At 47.0% G+C, this 26,858-nt stretch overlaps 1 protein-coding gene across 4 annotated transcripts in view; it reads left to right on the forward strand.

The window, feature by feature from the left end:
* The window catches only part of CTNNB1 (catenin beta 1), a 224,098-nt gene that overhangs the window by 108,395 nt on the left and 88,845 nt on the right, over window positions 1–26,858 (forward strand). For all 4 annotated transcript variants that reach the window (XM_033930447.1, XM_033930448.1, XM_033930446.1 and 1 more), the window contains 2 exons: window positions 17,960–18,063; window positions 18,166–18,504. In XM_033930447.1, the coding sequence (XP_033786338.1) occupies window positions 17,960–18,063; window positions 18,166–18,504 (443 nt within the window). The remainder of the gene's footprint in view (window positions 1–17,959; window positions 18,064–18,165; window positions 18,505–26,858) is intronic.

Below are 26,858 nucleotides of genomic sequence, written 5' to 3' on the forward strand. Positions count from 1 at the left end.
CATCTCTCTTAAATCCAGTACTGTATTCTGCCCTATAACATCCTCTGGAAGTGCATTCCAAGTGTCCCACCACACGGGTAAAGAAGAACTTCCTGGCATTTTGTATTGAATCTGTCCCCTTTCAACTTTTCCGAATGCCCTCTTGTTCTTTTATTTTTTGAAAGTTTGAAGAATCTGTCCCTCTCTACTCTCTCTATGCCCCTCATGATCTTATATCCAGTTCAGGCAGTAAGTAAATACATCGGCAGAGTGCTAACTACTAGAAAGCACCTCATGTTCACCTTTGATCCCAGCTAAAGAAAGTGTAAGTCTTGGGGGCTGAAATTGGCAGGGGGGCTGCTGAGTTTTGGGGGCTGGGGATGGAAGCTGAAATCGGCAGGGGGCTGGTGAGTCTGGGGGCTGAAATCGGCAGAGGGGCTGGTGAGTCTTGGGGGCTGGGGATGGAAGCTGAAATTGGCAGGGGGGGCTGGGGATGGAAGCTGAAATGGGCAGGGGGGCTGGTGAGTCTTGGGGGATGGGGATGGGTATGGAAGCTGGGAATCGGCAGAGGGGCTGGTGAGTCTTGGGGGCTGGGGATGGAAGCTGAGAATCGGCAGGGGGGCTGGTGAGTCTTGGGGGCTGGGGATGGAAGCTGAGAATTGGCAGGGGGGCTGGTGAGTCTTGGGGGCTGGGGATGGAAGCTGAAATTGGCAGGGGGGCTGGGGATGGAAGCTGAAATTGGCAGGGGGGCTGGGGATGGAAGCTGAAATTGGCAGGGGGGCTGGGGATGGAAGCTGAAATTGGCAGGGGGGCTGGGGATGGAAGCTGAAATCGGCAGGGGGGCTGGTGAGTCTTGGGGGATGGGGATGGGTATGGAAGCTGGGAATCGGCAGAGGGGCTGGGGAGTCTTGGGGGCTGGGGATGGAAGCTGAGAATCGGCAGGGGGGGCTGGTGAGTCTTGGGGGCTGGGGATGGAAGCTGAGAATTGGCAGGGGGGCTGGTGAGTCTTGGGGGCTGGGGATGGAAGCTGAGAATCAGCAGGGGGGCTGGAAGCTGAAATCAGCAGGGGGGCTGGTGAGTCTTGGGGGATGGAGATGGAAGCTGGGAATCGGCAGAGGGGCTGGTGAGTCTTGTGGGCTGGGGATGGAAGCTGAGAATTGGCAGGGGGGCTGGTGAGTCTTGGGGGCTGGGGATGAAGCTCAGAATCGGCAGGGGGGCTGGTGAGTCTGGCGGCTGGGGATGGAAGCTCAGAATCGGCAGGGGGCCTGGGGATGGAAGCATGGGAATTGGCAGGGGGGCTAGTGAGTCTTGGTGGCTGGGGATGGAAGTTGGGAATTGGTATGGGGGGACCTGGGATGGAAGCTGAGAATCAGCAGGGGGGCTGGTGAGTCTTGGGGGCTGGGGATGGAAGCTCAGAATCGGCAGGGGGGCCTGGGGATGGAAGCTGAGAATCATTTCTGTAGGCTATCAAATTTATTTAATTATCTACTCACCACAGAAAAGCAGTAAAAGTCAATAGGTTCTCTGAGTTGGAACATCCTGTTTGATTTTGCAATCGTGCGATTGACCAATTGTATATCACTGTTTAATTTATCACATTGATTAATTTGAGCACATGTGAGGTGTCCTATGATGGTGTGCAGGCAGAGGGTGATTAAGCTGTGCCTTATTGTGTAAAGCGCTGGATAATTTTTTCCCCTCGCTTACCTCTCACGCTAAGGACACCTGCTTCAATATAATCATTTATATGATTTCTTTTATAAACATTATTCTTTAGCACTCTCCAGACCAGTAGAGGTTAACTTTACGAATGGGTATATATCTAATTCATGACCAGCAGGTGGAGACTGAAAACATAAACTTTGGGACAGTATATCCTAGCCCCTCCTCTCTATTTCCCTCAGTCTTCTTTCAGTCTCCAGCAGGTGTTGAGTGATCTGTACCCCATCTCCCTTGGTAGGCTGTTGGAATTTGTTTAGGGGGTTTATTGTCCCTGTTTTTAGCCGGACGGAGCTTGGACGGACTCTGTTTGGGGGTTCGTCCGACCTCGGGGGTGTCAAACCCGGCGGGTCACGAGCGGGGTCCCTCCCCCCACTTCCTCCACCTCCCCACATTTTTTTAGAGGAGCCTCAGCAGTAAGCCTTGCCCCCTAAGTCAAGCAAGGCATATTGCTTCGAGAGCCTGTGGAGTCTGTTCTGTAAAAAAAAAAAAAATCCTGAGGTAGTGCTGGTCTGAAGGGTTGTTTCCCTTTAAGAAAACTGTATTTTTACTGTATTTTTTTCATGTAACCAGCACTTTTTTATAGCTAGGTCGCGTATGGAGCAATTGTGCCCTTCTCCGGGGGAGTAGGACACAATTTTAGTCCAGCCGCGAGGCACTCGCGGCCGGCCTGAACTCGGCGGTTTGGGTCGGTGAGGTGGTGGAGCTCCGTCGGCAGCGGCTGCAGGCGCCCAGAGCTCCCCCGCCGATGGTGCCTCGCGAGTCGGCTTGGAGCAGTGGGGAAGCCCGGTCTTCCACAACCGCCCACGGAGGGATTCCCCGAAGGATTCCCTCTCAGCTGATTTTTTTGACAGCTGATGCCGGCTTGCCTGCTTTAGCGGCTGAGGACTATTCAGGTTTCTCAGCCGCTTCAGGCTATGGAGGGAGCTTTTTTGGCGGGAAAACCGCCATCTTCTCTGTCTGGCCCCTCCATTTTGTCTTCCACCTTCAGGTGACCTTCCCCCTGTTTTGACTATGCAGGGGCAAGGTTCTGCTGGGTCCCCTGCTGTGGCAGGGAGTCCCTTGGGACCCTCGGGGGGTTTTTCTCCTGAATTTTCTTTTCTTTATGCAGAGCCTATTTTCAGGCGGCTGGGGGTCCCGGTTGCGCCCAGGGGGTTTCGGGGGGTGGGGTTTTCCTCCGCGCTCCTGCGGCTTTGCCTCTTTCGTCTGGCGTGACGTCCCCTCCGCCGCCTCCCTTGTCCAAGCGTCCGCGGGGTGTCGTGGGACGAGAATTTGTGGTCGGAGGAACGGGTCGTCTGGAGGAGGACCTGGGACCCTTCTGAGGAGTTCCAGGACTCTCTGGAGGGGACGGAAGCTGGCGGCGGGTTGTCGGATTTCCCGTTCTCCAGTGACGAGGCGTCCGTGGTGCGCCTTTTTCAGAAAGATGAGCTGCCTGACCTTATTCAACAGGTTTCTTCGGTTTTGCGTTTTGAGGACGCGCCGCCGGAGACTCCGCGTGTGGGGGACCCCCTGTTACGGGGGATCCGTCCGTTTCCCGCTCTTTTCCTATGCATCAGGATATTCGGGATATTATTCTGGATGCAGTGGAAAACGCCGGAGTACGCCGTTTCGGCTGGCGCGCAGCATGGCTCGCCTGTATCCCATTCCTGAAGGGGATCGGCTACGTTAGCTTCGCCAGTCGTGGATGCGGTGGTCTCGGCAATTTCCAAGCGGCATAACCGTGCCTGTTGAGGGCGGTTCTGCCTTGCGGGACCCTGAGGAGCGCAAATTGGAGAGCATCCTTAAGCAAAATTTTCAGGTCTCTGCCTTTGGGGTCCAGGCGGCTATTTGTGGGGGACTGGTCGCTCGCGCCAATTTTTCGGTGGGCGGAGCGGGTCTTGGATCGAGAGTCTGACGACTGGTCTCTGGTGGATCAGGAGGTTGCGAAGATTGAGATGGCGGCCTCATTCCTCTCATATGCTCTATATGACTTGGTGCGGATATCGGCTAAGTCTATGGCTTTTGGCGTGGCCGCAAGGCGTGTGTTGTGGCTGCGCGCTTGGGCGGCGGATGCTGCGTCCAAAGCTAAGTTTACTAAATTTCCCTTTCGGGGGTCGTTTTTGTTTGGAGAGGACTTGGATAAGTTGATTCAGACTCTGTCGGACTCGAAAGTTCCCCGTCTGCCGGAGGACCGTGCCCGCCCGGCGTCTCGGGGGGGTGCGGCCAGGGGGCGTTTGCGGGATTTTTCGCAAGTATCGCCCTGGGCGTGGGGCTGCTTCTTTTCCAGTCTCCGGGATTTTCCCGGGGTCGGTTCTTCCAGCGCATGCAGCCCCTTTCGGGGGGCCCGTCGGGGGGCAGGGAATCCCTCCGCCGGTTCCCCCGCTTCCCGTCCTGCACAATGACGCCTTGCCGGCGCCCCCTTTGGTTCCGGTGGGGGCTCAGCTGCGCGAATTTTTCCCCAAATGGGCCGAGATCACGTCCGATCGGTGGGTCCTGGAGGTGGTGCGGGACGGTTATGCCCTGGAGTTCGCCCGCTCTCTGCCGGATTTTTTTCCTCGGCTTCTCCGTGTCAGACTCCGGGGAAGACGCAGGCTTTTTGCCAGACCCTTCAGCGCTTGCTAGATCTCAGGGCAGTTGTTCCGGTGCCCCCTCCGGAGTGGGGCACGGGCAGGTACTCCATTTACTTTGTGGTGACCAAAAAGGAGGGGACCTTTCGGCCCATCCTCGATTTAAAAGGGGTCAACAGGGCTCTCAAGATTCCCTCTTTCCGTATGGAAACTCTGCGGTCGGGTCATTCTGGCGGTTCAGCCGGGGGAGTTTCTCACTTCTCTCGATCTGACGGAGGCCCTACTTGCATGTTCCCATTCGGGCCTCTCATCAGCGTTTCCTGCGCTTTGCGATCTTGGGTCGGCACTTTCAGTTCTGTGCGCTTCCCTTTGGGCTGGCCACGGCTCCTCGGACGTTCACCAAGGTGATGGTGGTCGTCGCGGCAGCCTTGCGGTCGGAGGGCATCCTGGTACACCCCTACCTGGACGACTGGTTAATTCGGGCAAAGTCGTTGCAGGAAAGCTCCCGGGTTACTGCTCGGGTGGTGGAGTTTCTCCGGTCGCTGGGCTGGGTGGTCAACCTTTCCAAGAGTCGGTTGGTCCCGGCTCAGCGTCTGGAGTACCTAGGGGTGCTGTTCGACACCTCCTTGGGGAGGGTCTTCCTCCCAGAGGGCCGGGTGAGCAAATTGCAATCTCAGATTCGCCTGCTTTTGGCGTCCCGGTGTCCTCGGGCGCGAGATTTCCTCCAGGTCTTGGGGTCGATGGCGGCGTCCCTGGACGTGGTGAGGTGGGCGCGGGCCCACATGCGTCCTCTCCAGTATGCTCTGCTCCGGAGGTGGTCTCCCCAGAGGCACGGGATGGATGTTCCGGTTCCCCTGCGAGGCTTGGCGCGCTGCAGTCTGCGTTGGTGGCTCCAGACCCCTCACCTTGTTCAGGGGGTGGGTCTGGATCTCCCGCAGTGGACGGTGCTCCTGACGGATGCGAGTCTCTTGGGTTGGGGGGCTCAGTGTTTGGGTCACTCGGCTCAGGGCACCTGGTCCGCGGAGGAGGCCGCCTGGTCGATCAACGTGTTGGAGGACCAGAGCGGTCCGTCTGGCGCTGTTGGCTTTCCACTCCCTGTTGATGGGCAAGTCGGTCAGAGTGCTGTCGGACAATGCCACGGCGGTGGCTTATGTCAATCGTCAGGGGGGGCACCAAGAGCACTCAGGTGGCGCAGGAGGCGGCTCTGCTCATGGTTTGGGCGGAATCCCATCTGCTGGACCTCTCGGCCTCTCATATAGCCGGAGTAGAAAATGTTCAGGCAGACTTCCTCAGTCGTCACTTCCTAGATCCAGGAGAGTGGTGTCTCGGCGCCGAGGCGTTTCAGTTGATAGTGCAGGCTTGGGGGCAGCCCCTGATGGACCTGATGGCCACGGGTGCAACGCCAAAGTGCCCCGCTTCTTCAGTCGTCGCAGGGACGGTCTGGCCGAGGGTCTGGATGCTCTGGTCCAGCAGTGGCCAACGGAGGGGGCTGTTGTATGTGTTCCCTCCTTGGCCGCTGGTGGGCAGAGTGCTTCTTCGCATTGTTCACCATCCGGGTTTGGTGGTGCTGGTGGCGCCGGATTGGCCTCGCCGTCCATGGTATGCGGATCTGGTGAGGCACCTGGTAGCGGATCCTCTTCCTCTGCCTCTCTCGGACGACCTTCTGATGCAGGGTCCCATTCCCATGTTCGACCCGTCTCCCTTCTGTCTTACGGCGTGGCTCTTGAAAGGGGTCGCCTTAGCAAGAAGGGATATTCAGACAAGGTGATCTCTACACTGTTGGGGTCCCGGAGGCTTTCTACCTCTCGGGCTTATGTGCGGGTTTGGCGTCTCTTTGAGGAATGGTGTCGGGCGCGGGGAGTGACCTCTTTTCGCGCTTCTCTGCCTAACATTCTAGAGTTCTTGCAGGATGGCCTGGATAGAGGCCTGGCTTGGTCTTCTCTCCGGGTTCATCTTGCGGCCCTGTCGGCTTTTCGAGGGTTGGTGTCAGGTCAGCGTTTATCGGCTCTTCCTGATGTGATTCGGTTTTTGCGGGCGGCCAAGTTGCTTAGGCCTCCCCTACGGCCCTCGGTTCCCTCTTGGGATCTTAATCTGGTTCTCTCTGTTTTGGTGCGTCCGCCTTTCGAGCCCTTGGACGTCTGTTCTTTGAAGGACCTTACTTTGAAGGCGGTCTTTTTGGTGGCCATTACTTCTGCTAGGCGTGTTTCTGAGCTGCAGGGTTTCTCTTGTAGGGCTCCCTTCTTGGAGTTTTCTAGGGAGCGGGTCGTCTTGCGGCCTGTTCCTTCCTTTCTGCCGAAGGTTGTTTCTCCTTTTCATGTCAATCAATCGGTGGTTCTCCCGGTCTTGGGTGGTCGGGAGGGCTCTTCTGAGCAACGGCAGCTGCGCAAGTTGGATGTCGGTCGGGTCCTTCGCTCTTATGTGCAGCGGACCCAGGAATTCCGGAAGTCCGATCATCTCTTTGTCCTCCTGGCGGGTCCTCGTCGGGGAGCTGGCGCTTCTAAGGCTACTATTGCGCGCTGGATCAAGGAGACGATTGCTTCCGCTTATCTTCTGAAACAGCAGCCTGTTCCGGAGTTTCTCAAGGCTCATTCCACTCGGGGTCAGGCGGCTTCTTGGGCTGAGTCGTCGCTCGTGCCTCCAGTGGATATTTGTAAGGCTGCGGTTTGGTCTTCCTTGCATTCCTTTGTTCGTCATTATCGGGTTGATGTGCAGGCGCGTCGGGACGCGGTGTTCGGTGAGCGTGTATTGGTATCGGCCCTTCGGGGGTCCCGCCCGTGAGAGGGACTGCTTTGGTACGTCCCATTCGTAAAGTTAACCTCTACTGGTCTGGAGAGTGCTAAAGAAGGAGAAATTAGGTTCTTACCTGCTATTTTACTTTCTTTTAGCTTCTCCAGACCAGTAGAGGTCCCCACCCTGTCTGTTGTTGTTGTTGTTGGGGCTGTTGCGCGGGCAGTTTTTGGTTTTTGCTGCGGGTTCTAGTATTTTTCTAGGGCCGGGGAGAATTGAAGAACAGCGGCTGTGGCTCGGCTGGCTTAGCTGGCGAGCTGTGGGGACATTCTTCCTTCGGGAATTTCTCCTCTGCATTTTCCAACAGCATTTTGGGTATGTTATTTGTTACTCCTTTCGGAGTATTGTTTTTTCTCTCTGTTGTTTTCCAGTTCTTGGTTCTGCTTGGCTATTCGGCAGACTGAGGGAAATAGAGAGGAGGGGCTAGGATATACTGTCCCAAAGTTTTGTTTTCAGTCTCCACCTGCTGGTCATGATTAGATATATACCCATTCGTAAAGTTAACCTCTACTGGTCTGGAGAAGCTAAAAGAAAGTAAATTAGCAGGTAAGAACCTAATTTCTCCTTACGTGGTCTTTTCCTCAAGTGCTGAGACATCAGGTTGTTCCCACTCGGAGAACCTATTGACTTTTACTGCTTTTCTGTGTGGCTTTAACATTTTTGCTATTCATTATACCTAAACTATTATTCAGTAGAAAAAATTTAGTTTGTTCAAATCAAATCCTGTCTGGACATTGGACTTCTATGAGTGAATGTTCTGCTTGATTGAACTTCTATGAGTGAATGTTCTGCTTGATTGAACTTCTATGAGTGAATGTTTTCTACTTAATCGTCTAGGTACAATGAAAGTAAATAGCAAAAATGTTTGAGTAGATAATTAAGGAAATCTTTTTCATATTGCTTGCTTATGGACTGGGAAAAAAGACTGTTCAAGCAAATGTCTCCAAAACTGCTTTAATGGAAAAATTTGTTTTTTTTTTTGTTTTTTTTTCAGTACTTTGAAATTTATTATTGTGAAATTTATTGTACTTTTGTTTAAACTTAAAAAACTGTGTCATTAACAGTGAATCGAATTGAATAGAAATATTTTTCTCTGAATCAGGCAGCACTAGTCTGGGATTAGAGTTGACTGCGTCCCTCTGCCAGATTAAGTGCATGATGTTTCCCAAGGGTGGTGGAGGTCTCCAGTTGTTGGTGTCAGGCCGGAGGGGCAGTCAGAAGACAAGCAGTCCAGGTTTCAAGTCTTGTTGAGACAGAGGATCTCCCTATAAGCTGTTTCAGCTTCCTTTACTGCAGCTCCCAGCACCACATGGCACAGTGAATACAGTGCTGACAGCCTGTCACAGCGATTTTGAAGGGTCTTAAAATATTTCTGGCCAGTTTGTGCATTAGCCTTAGTCACCCCTCCCCCAACTAAAATCCTAAAATTGCTGTGTTTTGGGGGTTCTTGTGCTTTTTCCAGGTTGGTTTTCTTTGAAAATTACAACCACAGTGGCCATCTTGGATTTTCCAGTTTGAATTTAAAGTTTTTTGCCTTTACAATCTTTGTTTTTGCAAGAAAACCACAGATGGACTCCTTAAGGTAGAATACTTCAGATTCATGCCCTGTTTGCGGTAGATGGCTGTCTGGTAAACATTTGTATTTCACGTACTGTGCCATGCAGGAGGGGGTGAGGTTTGTTGGCCCTGGGTCCCTCAACTCCTTTAGTGGATCCTATTGCCCACTCCAGCTGTGGCCAGTCCAAAAAGTCAAAATTGGCTCCCCAGGGAAAACATGCTTTTGGTCGTGATTTGGCACCGAAGGTGAAAAATCCTCCAAAAGTGCTAGTTTCCAGCTGCTACTTCAAATCAGGGTTCCCCTTGGAATTTAACATGCTCTTCCAGGCTTATCTAGCCAAGAAAAAGGCACCAAGTGTGCATCCTTTGGCATCCTTGCTGGCTTCGGGAATCCCCTCTTCTCAGAACATGGGTCTTAAGTCCAGACACCCAGAGTTACCTGGGAATGATTCGCTGGCTGATGAACAGATGATCAAAATGATCCCTTATGCAGGTGGGCACTATCACTGCGGAGGATGTAGCGGTGCTAGCAGATCTCCAAGATCGAATATGGGAGAGGCTCCAGATCTGGGTGAGGACCCCACGGTGTGGAGATTCTTTAAGCGCTCAGCTTTGGTTGGTCTAATTTCTGAATCCCTCCAGGAGTTGAAATTGGACATTGAGCAGTCAGCAACTGCAGAATGCTCCCTTATAAGCAGCACGAAGCTGCAGTCTTCATCCTTTCCTGATCAGACATTTTGAAAATGCTTGGACCACTGAGAGGCACCGGAGGGTCCTCAGTCGCTAGAGCCATGTCCAAGCTCTACCCTATGGCAGATGCGTTTAATCAATGTTTTGTGTCCCCGAAAGTGGATTCCTGGGTGTTGCAGGTTTCCAAGTGCACTTCTCTCCCTAGTGATGGAAGAGTTGTGCTGAAGGATACACAGGACCATAGGATTGATTTTGTCCTCAAATGGCCAGATTGTGCCACTCAAAAACTACGCCATGATCCTGATCCTATAGTGCTCCAGGATCTTCCCTTCTTGGTTTCAGGTGTGGGTTATGTGTTGGACACTTTGTATGATCTTTTCAGAGTGGTGAACAAGCTCTGGGTGTACTGTATTTTGGCGTGTAGGATGTTGTAAATCCAACAGTGACTCATCCTCTAAGGTGACCCTGAGTAAATTACCTTTTATAGGGCAATTATTGTTTGGTAAAGACCTAGACAACCTTATGGCTAGTGTGCAGGATTGTAAACCCAAGTCTTTGCCAGATAGCGGGCCCTAGTAATCTTGAGGACTTGGATGTTGTAGCTTTCATCCCTCCAGATCTTCCCATCAGTTCTATGGAGGCTCCTCAGGTCAGAGGTCCTATCAGTCCTCCAAATAGCGGCTTGGTAGATCTGGTGTCCACAGTCTACGGGGAGTCACCCTGTGTCTACCCCTAAGAAACAGTTCTGATGCCAGATCCTCGGCTGCTACCAAACAAACCCTCCCTGTAGTGGGAGAGATGCCCACTCTCTCCCACTGCCACACAACTTCCCCCCCCCCCCCTCATCTCCGATACCTGGCACCCTGTCCCCCTTACTTTGATTTTAGATGGCTCAACAGACGGATGCCTACTCCGTCCGGCCAGCTGGCCTGCCTCTTCAAAATGGGCCTTCCCCTCGGGCCATTCGGAGCCTTAGGCCCCTCGCCTATGCATCTGGGGAGGGGCCTAAGGCCCTAATTGATCCAGACACATAAGGCTTCCTCCCATAGGAGGTGTCTTAAACAACCTGGGCCAATCAGAGCCTCAGGCCCCTCCCCGGTGCATCCCAAGATGCATCAGGGAGGAGAAGACCCATTTTGAAGAGGAGGGCCAGCTGGTCTGAGGGAGTAGGCATCCCTTTGGTCAGCCATCTAAATCAAGGTAAGGGGAAAAGGGTGCCAGGCATTGGGGGGGAGGGGATGTATGGCAGTGGGAGAGAGTGGGCATATCTCCCGCTGCAGGTTTTTGTGGGGGTTTTTTGGACTTGGCAGCAGGAGAGAGTGGGGAAGGGGACGGGGGAGTTTGGGTTTTTTTGTTTTTTCATTTATTCTGCGCATATGCCCATTGCTATCACTAGCAATGGATACATGCTAAAGTAAATTTAGCAAGTCTTCGCTACTCTCTGCCAACCTCATTTGCATGAGCGTTTTTTGGAGAATGACTCACTCTATTTTTTAAATTGCTACCAAAACGACTGTAATAGCAGTCTTATGTTTTTTTAAACACATTTTTTGAGAATATTCCCTTCTAGAGCTGCCGGCTCCTTTGGCATGGGATTATCTTCTAGTTCTGGGATCTTTGGTTGCCACATTGCTTTGCTTTCTCGCTGTGCTCCGCACAAGGATGCCTTGCAGGCCTGTCTTCCCTGGACTCTGGAAGCTTGAGTATGCATGGACTGGTGGCTTCTTCCGTAATTGGTCCACAAGGGCGTACCTGTACACATTGCCTCCTGGATCGTGGTGATGTCAGATGCCAGCCTTTGGGGCTTGGGAGCTCACTGCAATCATTGTCCTGTTCAGGGGTGTTGGACGCCCTCTCAGCAGAAATGGTCAATCAGTCGGTTAGAGCTCAGAGCCATTCGGCTATCTCTGATGTGATTGCAAAAAACTCTGGAGGGCCAAGCAGTCAGGGTCTTCTCCAACATTGTAACGGCAGTAGCCTACATTGGTCGCCAAAAGCACTCCTCTGGCTAACATAATGCATCGATGGGGTCGGCCATGTTGAGAAACAAAGCGGATATTTTCTTTAGTCAAGAATGTAGAGCCCCTTGTTTCCGGGCTCAAATCTTCCTGAGCCTGGAAGCGAGGGCTCTATGCTCTGGTGCAGCTATGGCCTCAGGAGATTCTCCTGTATGTCTTTCCTTTTTGGCTGATGATAGGCTGGGTCATTGGATGGCTCATGGTCCTTCTGGGCAGCTTCATTCTGGTGGCTCCAGATTGGCCTTGCAGACCACGGTACGTAAATCTGATGCTTCTGTGCAGGGTCCGCTCTCCATAAAGGATTCAGGTCGCTTTTCTCTTAGCATGACTCTTTGAGGGTGCAGCCTTAGAAAACAAGGATTATTCTGACACAGTTATTGCCACTCAAGTCTAAGAAATCGTCCACAGTTTGTTTACGCTGAGGAGTGGAAGGCCTTCCAACATAGGTGCACCCAGGTCCATATGGACCCTTATTCAGTTCTGATCTTACTGATTCTCGCCTTTCTTCAGGCTGACCTTGATGAAGGCGTCACTGTAGTGTCTCTTAGGGTTCAGGTGGCCGGGCTCTCTTTTAGATCCTGGGATCGTTTGTCCTCATTGGCGTCTCATCCTGTTGTCGCTAGATTTCTGATGGGGGCTCTTTGTGTCAGAACCCCGGTTAAGCATTTCTGGGATCTTAACCTGGTGATGTTAATCCTTACCAAGGCTCTGTTTGAGCCCCTTCAAGAGGCTTCCCTCTTGGACTTGATGCTCAAGACCGTTTTTCTGGTTGTCATTACTTCGGTAGTATGCGTGTCGGAACTACAGGTTCTTTCTGTCAGAACTGTTCCTACACATCTCAGAGTCTGGGATTTCCCTCTGTATGGTTTTCTTCTCCTGATCGAAGGTGGCTTTGGCTTGTTAATCAGGAAGTGCATTTGCATACCTTTCAGCCTACTGGTTCCAGGATACTAGATCACCTGTTGATGAAACTGGATGTGTGCAGAGTGCTTCTGCTTTATCTGGAGGTCACTAACTAGTTTTGTCTGACCATTTGTTTATGCTGATATGTTTGGTTTGGCAGGGCGCTCCTGCTTCCGAGGCCATGATTTCCAGATGGCTCTGTAGAGCCATTTCATCAGCCTACATTTCCTTCTTGTTTCCGTCGAGGCACATTCTTTCAGGAGTGTGGCTTCTTTGTGGGCCATAGCTTTAACTGTCTCCCATGAGAAGTTTTTGCAGGGTGGCAACATGGCCAAGTTTTACAGATGTGGCGGCATAACAGGACTCTGTCTTTGGGTCCTTGGTTTTCGGGGTCGGTGCAGCAAGCCTGCCCTAGCTTTGTGGGGACTGCTTTTGTATATCCCATCTGTCTAGAATAATTCACCTATTGCACTGGAAAGAGAGATTATGAACTTACCCTGGTTAAGCTCTTTTCCAGTAGATAGGCGAGATATTCTAAATTCTCGCCCAGTCTTTCCTGCACCTGTCTACTGTTTCAGTCTATTTATGCTTCTCCAAGCTGATTCTTGGATGTCTGTCAGCCCTTGAGGGAGGGGGTGCTGGGAAGCATTTTGTATAAGTTTCCATTTTATAGCGAAGCAGTTCTGTGCTCCTTTGAAGCCTTTATTGCTGGTTGCCTTTCTGTGTTTGATTTACTTAAGCAGAACAGTTTGTTGCTAAGCCTGTTGCTACAGGTGTCTTTACTTCACATGTATTGGGTGGCTCTCAGTGCTTGGGTACTAACTGTAGGTGGAACTAAGGAGGTCAGTGAAGTATAGCAAAGGCAAGAGGAAAAATCCAGAGTGGACTTGCGGCTATGGGGATATAACCCATCTGTCTAGAACACATATGTCAAACATAAGAGGCAGGGGCAAATCCGGCCCGCCTGGCCGTTTTATGTGGCCCGTGGTTGGTGACTGTACCACATCTAAGCGCCTGACTGTGCAGCCCCAGTCCCAGTGGCGCTCCCAAGCGTCTGAATGTGCTGCCCCACTCCCAGCGGTGCTCCAAGCTCCTCATCATGTTGCCTCAGTATCATTTGCAGGCAGAAGGACCCAATTCCAGTGTAAAAGCTAGGTTGGATCACGGCGCTCCACACAAGTGCCGGACCACACCATAGGTGTCTGAGGGTGTGGAAGGATCTATACTTCTACTGAGACACGTATCTTAAGAAATTTGGCCCACGACTTAGCCTGTGTTATAGATTTCGGCCCCTTATGTGATTGAGTTTGACACCCCTGGTCTAGAATCTCACCTGCCTACTGGAAAATAGCTTACAAGGGTAAGTACATAATTTCTTTATACCCATCTAGAGGATCAACTGAAACTGCAGACCTCCATGCTGCAAGCAAATATTCAAATGCTTTCCAACAAAAAACCAGGCACAAGTCATTAAAAGGTTAGTTAACTTTAGAATTAAAAGTTTTTTCATTTTTTTGAAATTAAGTACATTTTGGCAAAATAATGTATATTTTTAATTGAGGTTTCTTGAATGTGGCCTTATTTGATTACAGCTAAATTAATATGGCCTTCCAACATGAAAAGGTTGCCCACCCCTGCTCTGGTATACTCGACATTCACTATGTCCAGAAATATGTCATTTGCAGTCAGTTCTGGAATACCTCCAACTTTCTGACTCTGGTCTTAAAACCACTTCAATTAGAGAACATCTTAGTGTGGTGCTTTTCATGCACCTCTGCATAAAAGGCTCACTGCAGTACATCCTTTGATTTCCAGGTTCATTAAAGGGCTTTTGCACACCACACCCCGCCAATCAAACCTCCACCAGTGGCTGGGATCTTAACATCATACTTGCCTTACTGATGAAGCCATCTTTTGAACCTCTCTTGTCTTCCTAATGTATCTCACTTGGAAGGTAGAATTCTTAATCTGCATCATATCTGCAGTGAACTTCAGACACTCGTATCTGACCTGCCTTACACAATTTTCTACCATGACAGGATTGTTTTCCAGACACAAGTTCCTCCCAAAAGTAGTCTCAGAATTTCACCTCAGCCAGTCTTGTACTTGTGTAAAGAAAACAAAACAGACCACATTCTCACCTGGGTGAGATCACATTCCACACGTTGAACAGCAAACACACACTAGCGTACTACCTGGATCAAACCAAGCCTCACAGAACTTCCACTCAACTGTTCTGGGAGCTCCTGTTGATAAGAGAACCATCTCTACCTGGCACCATCTCTTCATGGCTGGAAGACTGTATTGCTTTTGCTTTGCTTGTGCTGGGCTGCTGCTGGAAAGTCATGTCGCAGAATACTACTACTACTACCACCACCACCAGATGTTGCAACTCTGTACAGGGTCACAAAAGACAGTCCCTGCTCGAAAGCGCAGATGACAGACAAACAGGATGTCATGGATACAGTTAAGGGGAACAGTTAATCAGCTGGCTGGTTTGGTGGGCAGAGGAGTAGTGTTATGGATTGAAGGCTATATCAAAAAGGTTGGCGTTCAGTCTTTTTAAACAAGGTAAAGGAAGGGGCTTGGTGGACAAACTCGGGTAATTTATTCCAGGCATAGGGGCAGCTAGATAAGGAACAAAGTCTGGAACTGGCAGTGGAGGAGAAGGTTACAGCTAAGAGCGGCTTATCTGAGGAATGGAGTTCTCTGGGAGGTGTAGAAGGAGAGAGATATTGAGGGGCAGCAGAATGAACACACTTATAGGTCAGCGATAGGAGCTTGAACTGTGTATGCGAAGGTTGATAGGGAGCCAGTGAAGCGATTTAAGGAGAGGGATGACATGAGTGTAGCGAGGTTGGTAGAAGAGTTGTGCAGCAGAGTTTTGCACAGATTTCAAGGGAGAGAGATGACACTGCGGTAGACCAGTTAGAAATAGATTGCAGTAATCTAAGCGTGAGATTATGAGTGGACAAGTGTAGTGGGTAGTGTGTTCAGAGAGGAAGGGGAGAATTTTGGTGGTGGTCTTTCACTGCATTGTCTATTATTGGAAATGACTGACAGTCGATCTGATGGCATTGGCAATAAACAAGAAACTAGATTTTCTTCAGCTGAAGATTCAAACCTGGAAGGGCCAGTTTGGATGCTTTAGTTCAACCATGGCTGGAGAAAGGACTGTTGCACATGATTCCCCTGTGGCCCATGATAGGCCAAGTCATCCACAGAATAGCGAATCACCAGGGGTTGGTTATCCTGGTGACCCCTGATTTGCTGTATCATCCGTGGTACATGGATTTAGTGTGCCTATAGAGGGACAAGGGTCTCAAATTGCCAGTTCTTCTGGATCTACTGTCACAGGGTCTAGCTCCCATAGAGAATCTGGAATGCTTTAGTCTTGCAACATGACTCTTGAGTGTGCAAAGGTTACTGTGAGATGGTTATTGCTACTCTCCTGAGAGCTAAAGAGACAGTAATGGTTGCAGACTACTGAGGCCTGGAAGAGGTTTCAGCACTGGTGTGCTAAAGACAATATAGAGCCCTTAAGGGCCCGATTTCGATAATCTTAGTGTTTCTGCAAGCTGGACTTGGAACGGTCTATCGTTTGGATCCTCCAGAGCACAAGTGATAGGCCTGTCATGCTTTAGATCCCGAGTGGAAAAGGTTTCTCTGGATTCTCATCCAGATGTAGCTAGGTTCCTGAAGGGGTGCTCTGGTTTGCACCTTCCTGTAAGACTACCTTTTCTGTCATGCAATCTTAACATTGTTTTACAGGGACTCTGTAAAGCTCCATATGAGCCTTTGCAGGAAGCATCACTGCTAGATCTTAATTAAGACGATCTCTGGTGGCTATCGCCTTGGTGAGACGAGTTTCGGAGTTGCAGGCACTTTCATGCAGAATTGTTCCTCTAGGTTACATAAGCTAGGGTCTCTCTGCAGATGGTTCCTTTTTGACGAAGGTAGTTTTGGCTTTTCATGTCAATTGAGAGGTCTGACTGCCTGCATTCCAGTCCACAGGTTTGAAGAAACAAGATAAAAGGCTGAAGTTGCTGGATTTGCTGAGAGTTCTTGGTTATCTAGAAGTGACTAATTACTTTTGGCTATCTGACCATCTTTTTATCCTAACTAGTACAGCTGGGCAGGCCAGCATCTAAGGCATCTATTTCCAGATGGATTCACAAGGCGATTCAACATATGAGGGTTGTTCAAAAAGTATCAGACCTTCATTCATAAAAAACACTCGTATTCACATAAACAATCTTATGCTAATCTCCTTCAAAGTAGTCTCCTTGGGCTGCCTTACACTTCTTCCAACGGTTCTGCCACTGTCGGAAGCAGCGCTGGAACACCTCTTTTGAGATTGCTCGCAACTGGTCCTTTGCATTCTGCATGATGTCTTCTCTTGACTGAAATCTGGTCCCTTTCAGGTGCATTTTCAGCTTGGGGAAAAGCCAGAAGTCACATGGAGCCATGTCAGGAGAGTAGGGAGCCTGAGGAATCACAGGTGTGTTGTGTTTGGCCAGGAAAGCCCGAATCAAATATGAAGAATGGGCAGGTGCGTTTTCGTGATGGAGCTGCTAATTGCCCGCTGCCTACAGGTCCGGCCGTTTGCATCTCTGTTACGAAGGCGACGCAGAAACTCTTGGTAGTACCCCTTGGTGATGGTTGTGTCGTGTTGTGAGTACTTATGATGAATCATGCTGCTGGAGTCGAAGATGGTCAGCATGACTTTGACATTGCTGCGGACCTTCCTTTTTTTTTTTTTGGGCCTCAGGAATGTTGAATGCTTCCATTGTGATGACATCAACTTGGTTTCTGGGTTGTACCCTTAAACCCAGGATTCATCGCCAGTGATCACTATGCTGAGGAAGTTGGGATCACTGCTCAGTCTCCAGCATGGCCTGTGCGATCTCCAAACGGAGTTACTTCTGCTCGATCGTTAGCAGCTTTGGCTTGAACTTCGCTGAAATTCTCCTGAAGCCCAAATCCTCAGTCAAAATGGAATAAACAGATCCAATGCTGATGCTTGCCTCGTCTGCAAGTTCTCTGATTGTGATTTGACTATCCTGCATCACCAGGGTCCTCACTTGACCAATGACGATCTCATTTCTGGATGTTGAAGGCCTCCCAGAACATGCTTCACTCTCCACTGATGTGTGGCCATATCTGAAGTGGTTGTACCACTCCTTTAGCTGTGTGGTGCCCATTGCTTCTTCCCCCCAGAGGCCTGTTAAATCTTACAGATACATAAATGTTAGTGCCGGTTTCACTCAGATGGTGGATTGGTTGTTCCATTTTATTTTATATATGTTTTGATTAACATTGTTCATTGTACAGAAGTGTCTTGTCAGGGACGTTCCCCATACCCTCCTTATGTCTCTTATTGTAGTGGTTATTGGCTGCTTTGGTTCAAACAGAAGAGATGCATTAGAGCCTACTGGAGAAGGAGGCAGAACTGAAAAAATATAGACAACATCTTCAACAAAGCCTTGCATTTTGGGGAAAGTAACCTAATGATCAGGACTCGTATGCCCTGTTACCATAAAGAATATTGTTGAGGTAAGAACCTAATCTTCCCTTGATAGGAATGTAGGAAAGCTACATATTCAACATGTAACCAAATATTCCAAAATTTCACAAGGACAAGTTTAACCTTTCTTTATCCTTTCATTTGTACTAATTGTGTTATCTACTGGAAGCAGTTAATAAAGCCATAAATACTAGGGGGTAATCTGCTTAAAAGTGAAACTACTTTTGTTTTAGGCGGGATGCAGGCATTGGGACTTCATCTTACAGATCAAAGTCAACGTCTTGTGCAAAACTGTCTTTGGACTCTTAGAAATCTCTCTGATGCTGCAACAAAGCAGGTATTTATAGAAAAAATAACATTCTTAAGCACAGTCAATATTGAAATATCTTGTACCCTTGAAGTAAGCTACTGTCTAAACTGTGTGTTTGCTTTTTCTCAGGAAGGCATGGAGGGGCTCCTAGGAACTCTTGTTCAGCTGCTTGGTTCTGATGACATTAATGTAGTAACCTGTGCAGCAGGAATACTGTCAAATCTTACTTGCAACAACTACAAAAATAAGATGATGGTTTGCCAAGTAGGCGGTATTGAGGCGCTTGTGCGCACAGTTCTTCGTGCTGGGGACAGGGAAGACATCACTGAACCAGCAATTTGTGCACTTCGACACTTGACCAGCAGACATCAAGAAGCAGAGATGGCTCAAAATGCAGTACGTCTTCACTATGGACTGCCAGTTGTGGTTAAACTCTTACACCCTCCTTCTCACTGGCCTCTCATTAAAGTAGGTAGTCATATTAATGTATTTGTTTCTACTTGTGATGTGTGCTTATTCTTGGGAATTAACTTTCTTTTTACTCCTAAATCTTAAAACTCAACCATAGTTTACAGCAGTGGTTCTTAATCTTCTGTTGTGACGCACCTGACATACAAGGTTCATTTGTGACATACTGAGCATGAAATATTTTGGCGTGCTTTGTTCAGGTCCATATCAAAAGCTGTATGCAACCCATGGGTCCCAAATTTCTCACTTGTTATACAACAAAACAAATATATATTCAAATTCTTGTGTCACCTCAGTAACAGCAACACAAAATCCCTCTGTTGCCATATACTGTGAAGCAACACAGAAACCTGGAAGTAGGCTACTCAGAAACTATATGGCAAACAGATTTTATGGACAGCAGACCTGTAGTATTTTCAGTTGGGGCTGAAAGCAGCAGTTATTGGGTGTAGTGGAGAAGCAGAAATTGGGACCAGTTGTGGGGATTTCAAGAACCTGATGGCTGGTCTTCCTAGTTTTCAGGCACTGATGGTTATAAAAAAGCATAGGCTTGTTTTTCACACCAAATTTTTTTTTTTGTCGCACTGCTTGAACTACTGATATGAAAGGTTCTTCCCCTCCTGATTCTTGCCTATTGCATACACATGTGTTTTTTTGGGGGGTGTATGTATGCACATATACCCACACCCATATGAATATATATAAAAAATATATATATAAATGGTGAATCAAAAATTAAAGGCAATTGTTAAATTGTGATAACCAGAACAGAGCTAGCGAAATGCAACATATGTACTTGTACATTGCCTATTGGATCGTTCGTCCACACACAGTGTAACGCTAAGCCCTTAGTCATATGGCAGCCACAAGGTCAGAAACATGGATGCTCCATTGTAAGACTGCACCATCGAAGAACGTGTGGTAGTGCGCTTTCTTGGGCAGAGAGAGTGAAACCTGTGGAAATTCACCATCGGATATTGACTCAGTATGGACATAGCATCATGAATCAACGAAAGGTTTATGAGTGGATAAAAAAGTTTAAAGCAGGAAGAAAAGGTGTAACCGACGAAGTTTATTCCGGTCATCCATGACAAAGTTTATTCTGGTCATCCATCAACATTGCTCATACAAGAGCACATTGACAGAGTAGATGCCTTGATTAGAGAAGACTGACAGATAATAGTGCCTCAGGTGGCTGCAAATTTGGATATCAGCTATGGATCTGCATTTGCCATAATGTATGTTGACTTGGGTTACAGGAAAGTCTGCACACAGGTTCTGAAATAGCTTACTGCACAAACGGGTGTGGAGGTTGCGACCCATTTCCTGAGACAGTATGAAGAAGAAACAAGTATTCTGGAAAGAAATGTCACCAGTGACATGGGTGCATCACTGCGACCTGGAAAGCAAAAGACAAAGCATGATGAAGTAAAGGGGAAGCAGTGATCACCGAAGCAACCGGGAGCAACCAAAAAACAACTACCTTATTTTCATGCATATAACGTGCGCGTTATACACGATTTTACAAACCGAGCATAACCATGCACGTTGTACAATTTTTTTTTTTACATGGTTCCCCCCCCCCCCCACAACGTCCGATTCCTTTCCTCCAGCACTGAAAGCCTGATGCCCCACCCTGAAGGACCGCTCGCACCTCCCCCCCCGACGTCCGATTCATCCCCCAGCACGGAGAAGCAGCCTACCGTGGGTTCGCGATGCCAGTGAGCCCTGCTGCTTCCTCTGCTAATGGTCCCGCCCCTTCTCTGAGCCCTGTGCTGCTTCCTCTGCCGCGGTCCCGCCCTTTCTCTGTCGTCAAGGGGGACAGGCAGACCTTTAAGGGGGGACAGGACTTCAAGGGGGGACAGGCAGACCTTTAAGGGGGGACAGGACTTCAAGGGGTGGGGGGGCCCCAGTGTGGTTAGGAGAAGCCAAAGGGGATGAAAAAGCTATAAAATAAACCCACCAGCATGTCAATGTGTTGAGAGGAAGAGGTGGTCTGGGAAATTCTGCTGAGCAAACTCTGGGCCCATTTCCACCCCCCAGTTTGTCCACTCCACTCAACTGGTTCACGGGTCATTCCATGTCAAGTGATCAGATTCTTGGAAAGTGCCCTGCATGACCATCATGGATTTTGATGAAACTTCATATGCAGATTCCACCATGTCTCAAACGAACTTTGATAAAGTTTTAGTTTCGCCTGTGGAATATTTGTGGAGATATAGCCATTTGTTTGACCCCATACCACAATGAAATACAGTACGACAATGACATTCTGACAACTTTGAGACACAATATCTCCCGAGCTGTGTTTCCAAAAAAACAAACTTAGCTACCCTGCACAACTTTTTGAGCTCTGTTCATTGCTACCAATAACAATTTTTGCCGAGCACTGATTGAATACCTGAATTACAGTAAACTTGTCCGAAAAAATTAGTGCTCCAAAAAAAGTCAAAGTTTTTACTTAGCTCCCACAATACTTACTTAGCTCCCACAATAATTGAGTAATAAATGCGAAATTTGGCGCATAATGTCTCAGTACAACGTTGTTTTCAAAAGTACAATTTCAACCTCCAAGCTCTTTCCATTAGTTTACAAATTAAGTGTAAAGTTGCTAATTTGTGTAAAAAGGCCAAAAAATAGGGTATTTTCAGCCTGCTTTTACAGAAAAATACCTTTTAGAAACTCTTTCAAATCAGTCTCATTAGAAAGAGCATATTTCAAACCCCCTAGAAAAGTGGACTTCATTTTTCAACGCAGGTTAACAATGGCTGAAAAAGGGGGACAAAGTTGGGAGACGTTGCCACGGCAACAACCTCTATTTCAACATAGTTCTGTCATTTTTAAAGTTAGTTTTGTATTGACGTAGTATTACTACTACTCTATTGTGTTGGTCCATGGTGACATTGTCACTACCAGTTCAAGAGTTTGAACTGGCAACCCCATCGCCATAGGGGTCACGCCCGATAGCTGTGCAATACCAGCCACGGGTGGGCCACTTCGTCCAGGTTCCCAAGCCTCGCATTTGGTTTCTTTGTCAAGGTTCCAAAGCCTTTTGTTGGTATCTTTCTGGTTCCAAAGCCAATGATTAGGGTGTCTTATCCTAGGTTCCCAAGCCTAAATTGGGTATCTTATATGGTTCCCAAGCCGAAGTGAAGTCCACTTTGATTTTAACTGCCAGCAATCTTTATAACATTCTGTTAAATTTTTGAGCCACTTTCTTCAGTGCAGTTTCTGGAAATTGATATTGGCGGCCGGATGATGTAACTGAAGGGGCACAAAGCATGCAGATGAGGTGTTGCTCTGGAACCCAACAAACGTCTTGCCTTTCTGGCCAATAAAACGAATGAGCTGGACCGTGAGGATGCATAAATTTTATCAATGCATCATTTTGTTCAATTGAGACTTCAACAACGTTGCCTATCCACCATTGATTATCGTAAGTACAGGCAACGTAGCAACCAGGAAAGATTTCGGACACTTTCAAATTTGGAATGGCAGTATCAGAAATTTTGGCAACAAAATTTATTGTGTCATTTGAAACTTTGCTGACACGAACCGAGTTTGAGTCGACTGGTACAAATTGGTGGTGCTCTCTGGTACCGGCTACTGTGCTGCTTTCATGCCATCTTTCTTCTTGAAACTTTTTGCTTTCTTCAATTTCTTCTTTTGGAACATAAATGTATTTAACTCCATGTATATTTTGGTCACAAAAGTTAAATAGATCCTTTGGCGTCAATATTTGATCCGTTGATGGTCTTTGGAGGCTAGCCCGGGCAGCCAGTCGTTTAGTTGTTCCACCAACTCCATCGCAGGATGATTTTCCGTGGCTAGTTCCAAAAAAATTCCATTCAGCTTCAATGTTGAAATCATTTCTGTGATTGCACAAATTCACAAAGTTCTTGTAGTTTTTATATTGTGCAGCTGAGCCGTCAATGAAGTAGTATATTTTGGTAATGTTTGTTTGAGTTACCAAAAATTTGATCAACTTTTGAATAAACACGTGTACAGATATCGTATCATGTTGCATATGATCAGAAATAATGCAACAGTTTACAACTTGCAATGTGCCCACTTCATTGAGGTAATATGCAACAAAAGGATGTACCGTAGCTTGTGAATTTTCCCAGTGAAAGCCTTGGGCGGCATCCTGTACAACAAATGAGTAATTTTCAGCGAAATCCATCAAAACGATCATTTCCGTTTCTTTTAAGCCTGTCTTCAACATCTTCAAATATTCACTTTGATGTTTTGAAATGAAATGGTGGCTTGTCAACTTCCAAATCTTGCTTGCAAGTCTTTCAATAAAGTTGTCCATGGTTAGTACGCTTGTTTCTAATGTTTCACGGTCAGCGTGAACACATTGCTTAAATTCTATTGATTCTTCTGGATCTAAATCCTTGAATATTTCTTCCAGGTATGCTGTTAGTGCTTCTTCACCAGGGCAGTTTTGACATCGTTGTAGCATACAGTCCTTGACATTTAGGTCGCACACAGTTTTTTCCATAAGAACTTTGTAGTTCTCTTTGACATTGGCGCCTTGTAGCATGAGCTTTACATTTTGATGTCGTGCAGACACACACGGAGTGTGCACCTGATGCACCAACGTTACACACCACTTTGGCCTGAGCTCACAGAATTTGGAAAAACCAATTTCAGTTTCGTATTTGTTACAGTACGCCACGTACAGCTCTTTTAAATTACACAACAGCAGCCGCTTTTGCTTTTGTACTTTTAAACCATTGAGGCGGACTGAAATGCAATCTTTTTTGCCAGGACATATTCTGCTGAATTCATCGTCTTCGTAAAAATCTTGAACTCTATTTGCAATTTCTTTTGGAAGGGACTTGCCAATTTTTGCATCAGGTATAGAACAAATGCCTTTCTCTTTCTTTACTTTTTGGGCTGTTCTGACCATGCGCTCTGAAACGCCAAACTTCATTGCTGTTTCCTTTATTGACCAACTTTTTGGGGCCATCGTCTATAATTGAACTTTCATTGACCTGTTGGATATTGCAATTTTCGTTTTCATTTCTTCAATGAGGTCAGTGTAATCTTCACATAACTTGCATTCTACAGACTGACGAGACGGCCCAACTTCTTCAGCTGAAACTCCAGCAGCAGATGTAATCTTCTTGGCTATCACATTCTGCACATGTTCAATTTTTCGTATCACATAGCCGGCTTTATCTCTACTAGCTAACCTTCGAATTTTCAATGGAGAGGTTCCTAAAGCAGTCAAGCTTTGATCAACTGCATCGGAGATGCTGATATCAAAATCGTCTGAAGATGAAGATGCTGCAGTAGCTTCACTCATTGAAACGTATTGGGCTTTGCACCTACTGCAAAGTTTCTGACCTGGCTTGATATTTATTTTTGCCACTTTTCTAAAATCATTAGACATGGCAAGATCAACTTAACTTAATCCACTTTGAACAACGTGATTTTTCTTTTCAAATGGATTACAACACGATGTTTGCTTTAATTCGTATTTGTCGAGATACTTTGCTTTGTGGTGTAGGCAGATTTGGTCTTTATCCATCAGTTCAACTTCAGAGCGCCAAGTGATAAGCAATTTTTCATCGGTTGACAAATTATGTAAAAAAATGAGCCCACATTTTTTAGAATAAAATGTGCCGTCATAACACTTTGACAACAATTTTTGCCCAATGGCAGTCTGGCAGAAAAGGATTATTATTAGTCGATTTGTTGGCATCCATTTTAAACTGAATTAATAATAATGTGGATCTGAAAAAGAAAACAAGTTGTAATTTGTGATCTGCATGCAACAAAATTATCACCTCAATTTCTAGTTAGGAAAGAACACTATAATTGTACCCAAAGCTTGAGTAAAAATAAACAGGGAAAAACAGTGTGAAAAGTGACATAATTGTAAGTTGAAACGTAGGCAGTTGCCATGGTGACATCTCCCAACTTTGTCCCCCTTTTTCGGGCATTGTTAACCTGCGTTGAAAAATGAGGCCCACTTTTCTAGGGGGTTTGAAATATGCTCTTTCTAATGAGACTGATTTGAAAGAGTTTCTGAAAGGTATTTTTCTGTAAAAGCAGGCTGAAAATACCCTATTTTTGGCCTTTTTACACAAATTAGCAACTTTACACTTAATGGAAAGAGCTTGGAGGTTGAAATTGTACTTTTGAAAACAACGTACTGAGACATTATGCGCCAAATTTCGCATTTATTACTCAATTATTGTGGGAGCTAAGTAATATCAAACTTTGACTTTTTTGGAGCACTAATTTTTTTCGGCCAAGTTTATTGCAATTCAGCCATTCACTCAGTGCTCGACAAAAATTATTATTGGTAGCACTGAATAGAGCTCCAAAAGTTGTGCAGGGTAGCTAAGTTTCAGTTTTTTTGGAAACATAGCTCGTGAGATATTGTGTCTCAAAGTTGTCAGAATGTCACTGTCGTACTGTATGTCATTGCAGTATGGGGTCAAACAAATGGCTATATCTCCACAAATATTCCACAGGCGAAGCTAAAACTTTACCAAAGTTCGTTTGATACATGTGGGACTTTGTGCATAAAGTTTTATTAAAATCCGTGATGGTCATGCAGGGAGCCCTTGATCACTTGACATGGAATAACCCTCACACACTGAGTGGGTCTTTGGGTGTTGTGCCTGGGTAGTTGTTTTGGGATCTCTTCCAGTGGTTTGTCAGTATCTCCTTGTGGTCCAAGGAAGAAACTTTGTTAACCTTAGCATTGACCTTCAGAATATGTTTGTAACAGCGCTGCTTGTGTGGCATTAGGCTATGTAGTGATCGAAAGAAAAAACCAGACCTTTGCACATTTTTGCACTATATGGTGGGTGTATGAGGAGATTCACATTTCCTGCACAGCTAAGTCCTTGTCAAATACAGAAAGAACAAGGTAACTTCACATCTAGCAAGGTCTCTGTTTGGAAGGAAAGATCTAAGTTATGGTAAAAGCAGATAGCGTTGCTGGTTTTAAAAAGGTTTGGACAAATTCCTGGAGGAAAAGTCCATAATCAGTTATTAAGACATGGGGGGAGCATCTGCTTGCCCTGGATCGGTAGCATGGAATGTTGCTATTCTTTGGGTTTTGACTAGGTAGTGACCTGGATAGACTACCATGAGAATGGGCTACTGGGCATGATGGACCATTGGTCTGACCCAGTTAGGCTATTCTTATGTTCTTATCTGTAGGGGCCTTTTTTTTCACTTCTTATTTTAATGTATTTTTTCTGGGAATTTATCAGTGTTCTTATAATGGGAACAAAAATGGAAGAGAATTACCGTAATGTGGGTGGAATGGGGGGGGGTTAACTACCGTAATTTCTTCAGCTAAATAATTCAATCCACCTCAACCAGACATAGAACTCACGCACCATTCACACACCCTCCAATCAAAAACGTCAAAAGAAAAAAAAACTGTTCATTCTTATAAACTACCGTATAACTTTTAATCTAGAGTTAGTGAGTATGAATTCAGCAACAAGAACAGAAATCACATGTTCATTCTTATAAACTATAACATTTACCGGTAATCTAGATCAAACGAAGTATCGAGGACAAAATAATCTAAATACAGTTACCGTAATTACAGTAAAGTTGTAAATAAACAAAGTTTACTGGTTTATTCAGTCATCATCATCACAGTCGTCTGAATCGTTGAATCCATCAAAATCCAAATTGTCATCATCGTCATTAAATAAAGTGAGCACGGCCTGCAGACGATCCTCGTTTATTTCCGAAGTGATATCGTCATCGTCGTCATCATCATCGCTGATATCCGTGTTGTTGCCTCCTTCCGCTGCATGATTACCGGTAGTAGTGTCATTGGTTTCATAAACAATGCCCGCTTTTCTAAATCCGTTTCGAATAGTATCTGGTGTTATTTTATCCCATGCTGAAGCCACCCACTTGCAGACTTCTGTGAAAGTTGCCCGCTTCAGCCGCGGGTGTGTACTCGTGCGTGCCGCTCTGCATCCACTCCTCCCACTCCTTTCTAAAAAAAAGTCTTGAATGAATGATTCACTGCGATGTCAAGTGGCTGCAGCTTACACGTCAGGCCTCCAGCTATTACAGCGATGTGGGCACCAGTAGAATTAATGTAGGCCTGAACATTTTTTCTTTTGTGGGCAGCCATGGCATCAAAAATTAACAAAGATTTTTTTGAAAAAAATCCACCCTGTCTTGCCCTAAAGCATTTATCTATCAACAATCTCATTACGTCGCAGTCCATCCATCCCTTCTTGTTGCAGTGCACAACCACACTGGTGGGCAGTTTTTCACGGGGCATAGTGACCCTTTTGAAAATGACCATGGGCTTTAACTTAACCCCGCTAGCTGAGTAACCAAGAACTACTGTA

Source organism: Geotrypetes seraphini, chromosome 2, assembly GCF_902459505.1.
Source record: "Geotrypetes seraphini chromosome 2, aGeoSer1.1, whole genome shotgun sequence".
In the NCBI taxonomy this organism is placed as follows: Eukaryota; Metazoa; Chordata; class Amphibia; order Gymnophiona; family Dermophiidae; genus Geotrypetes; species Geotrypetes seraphini.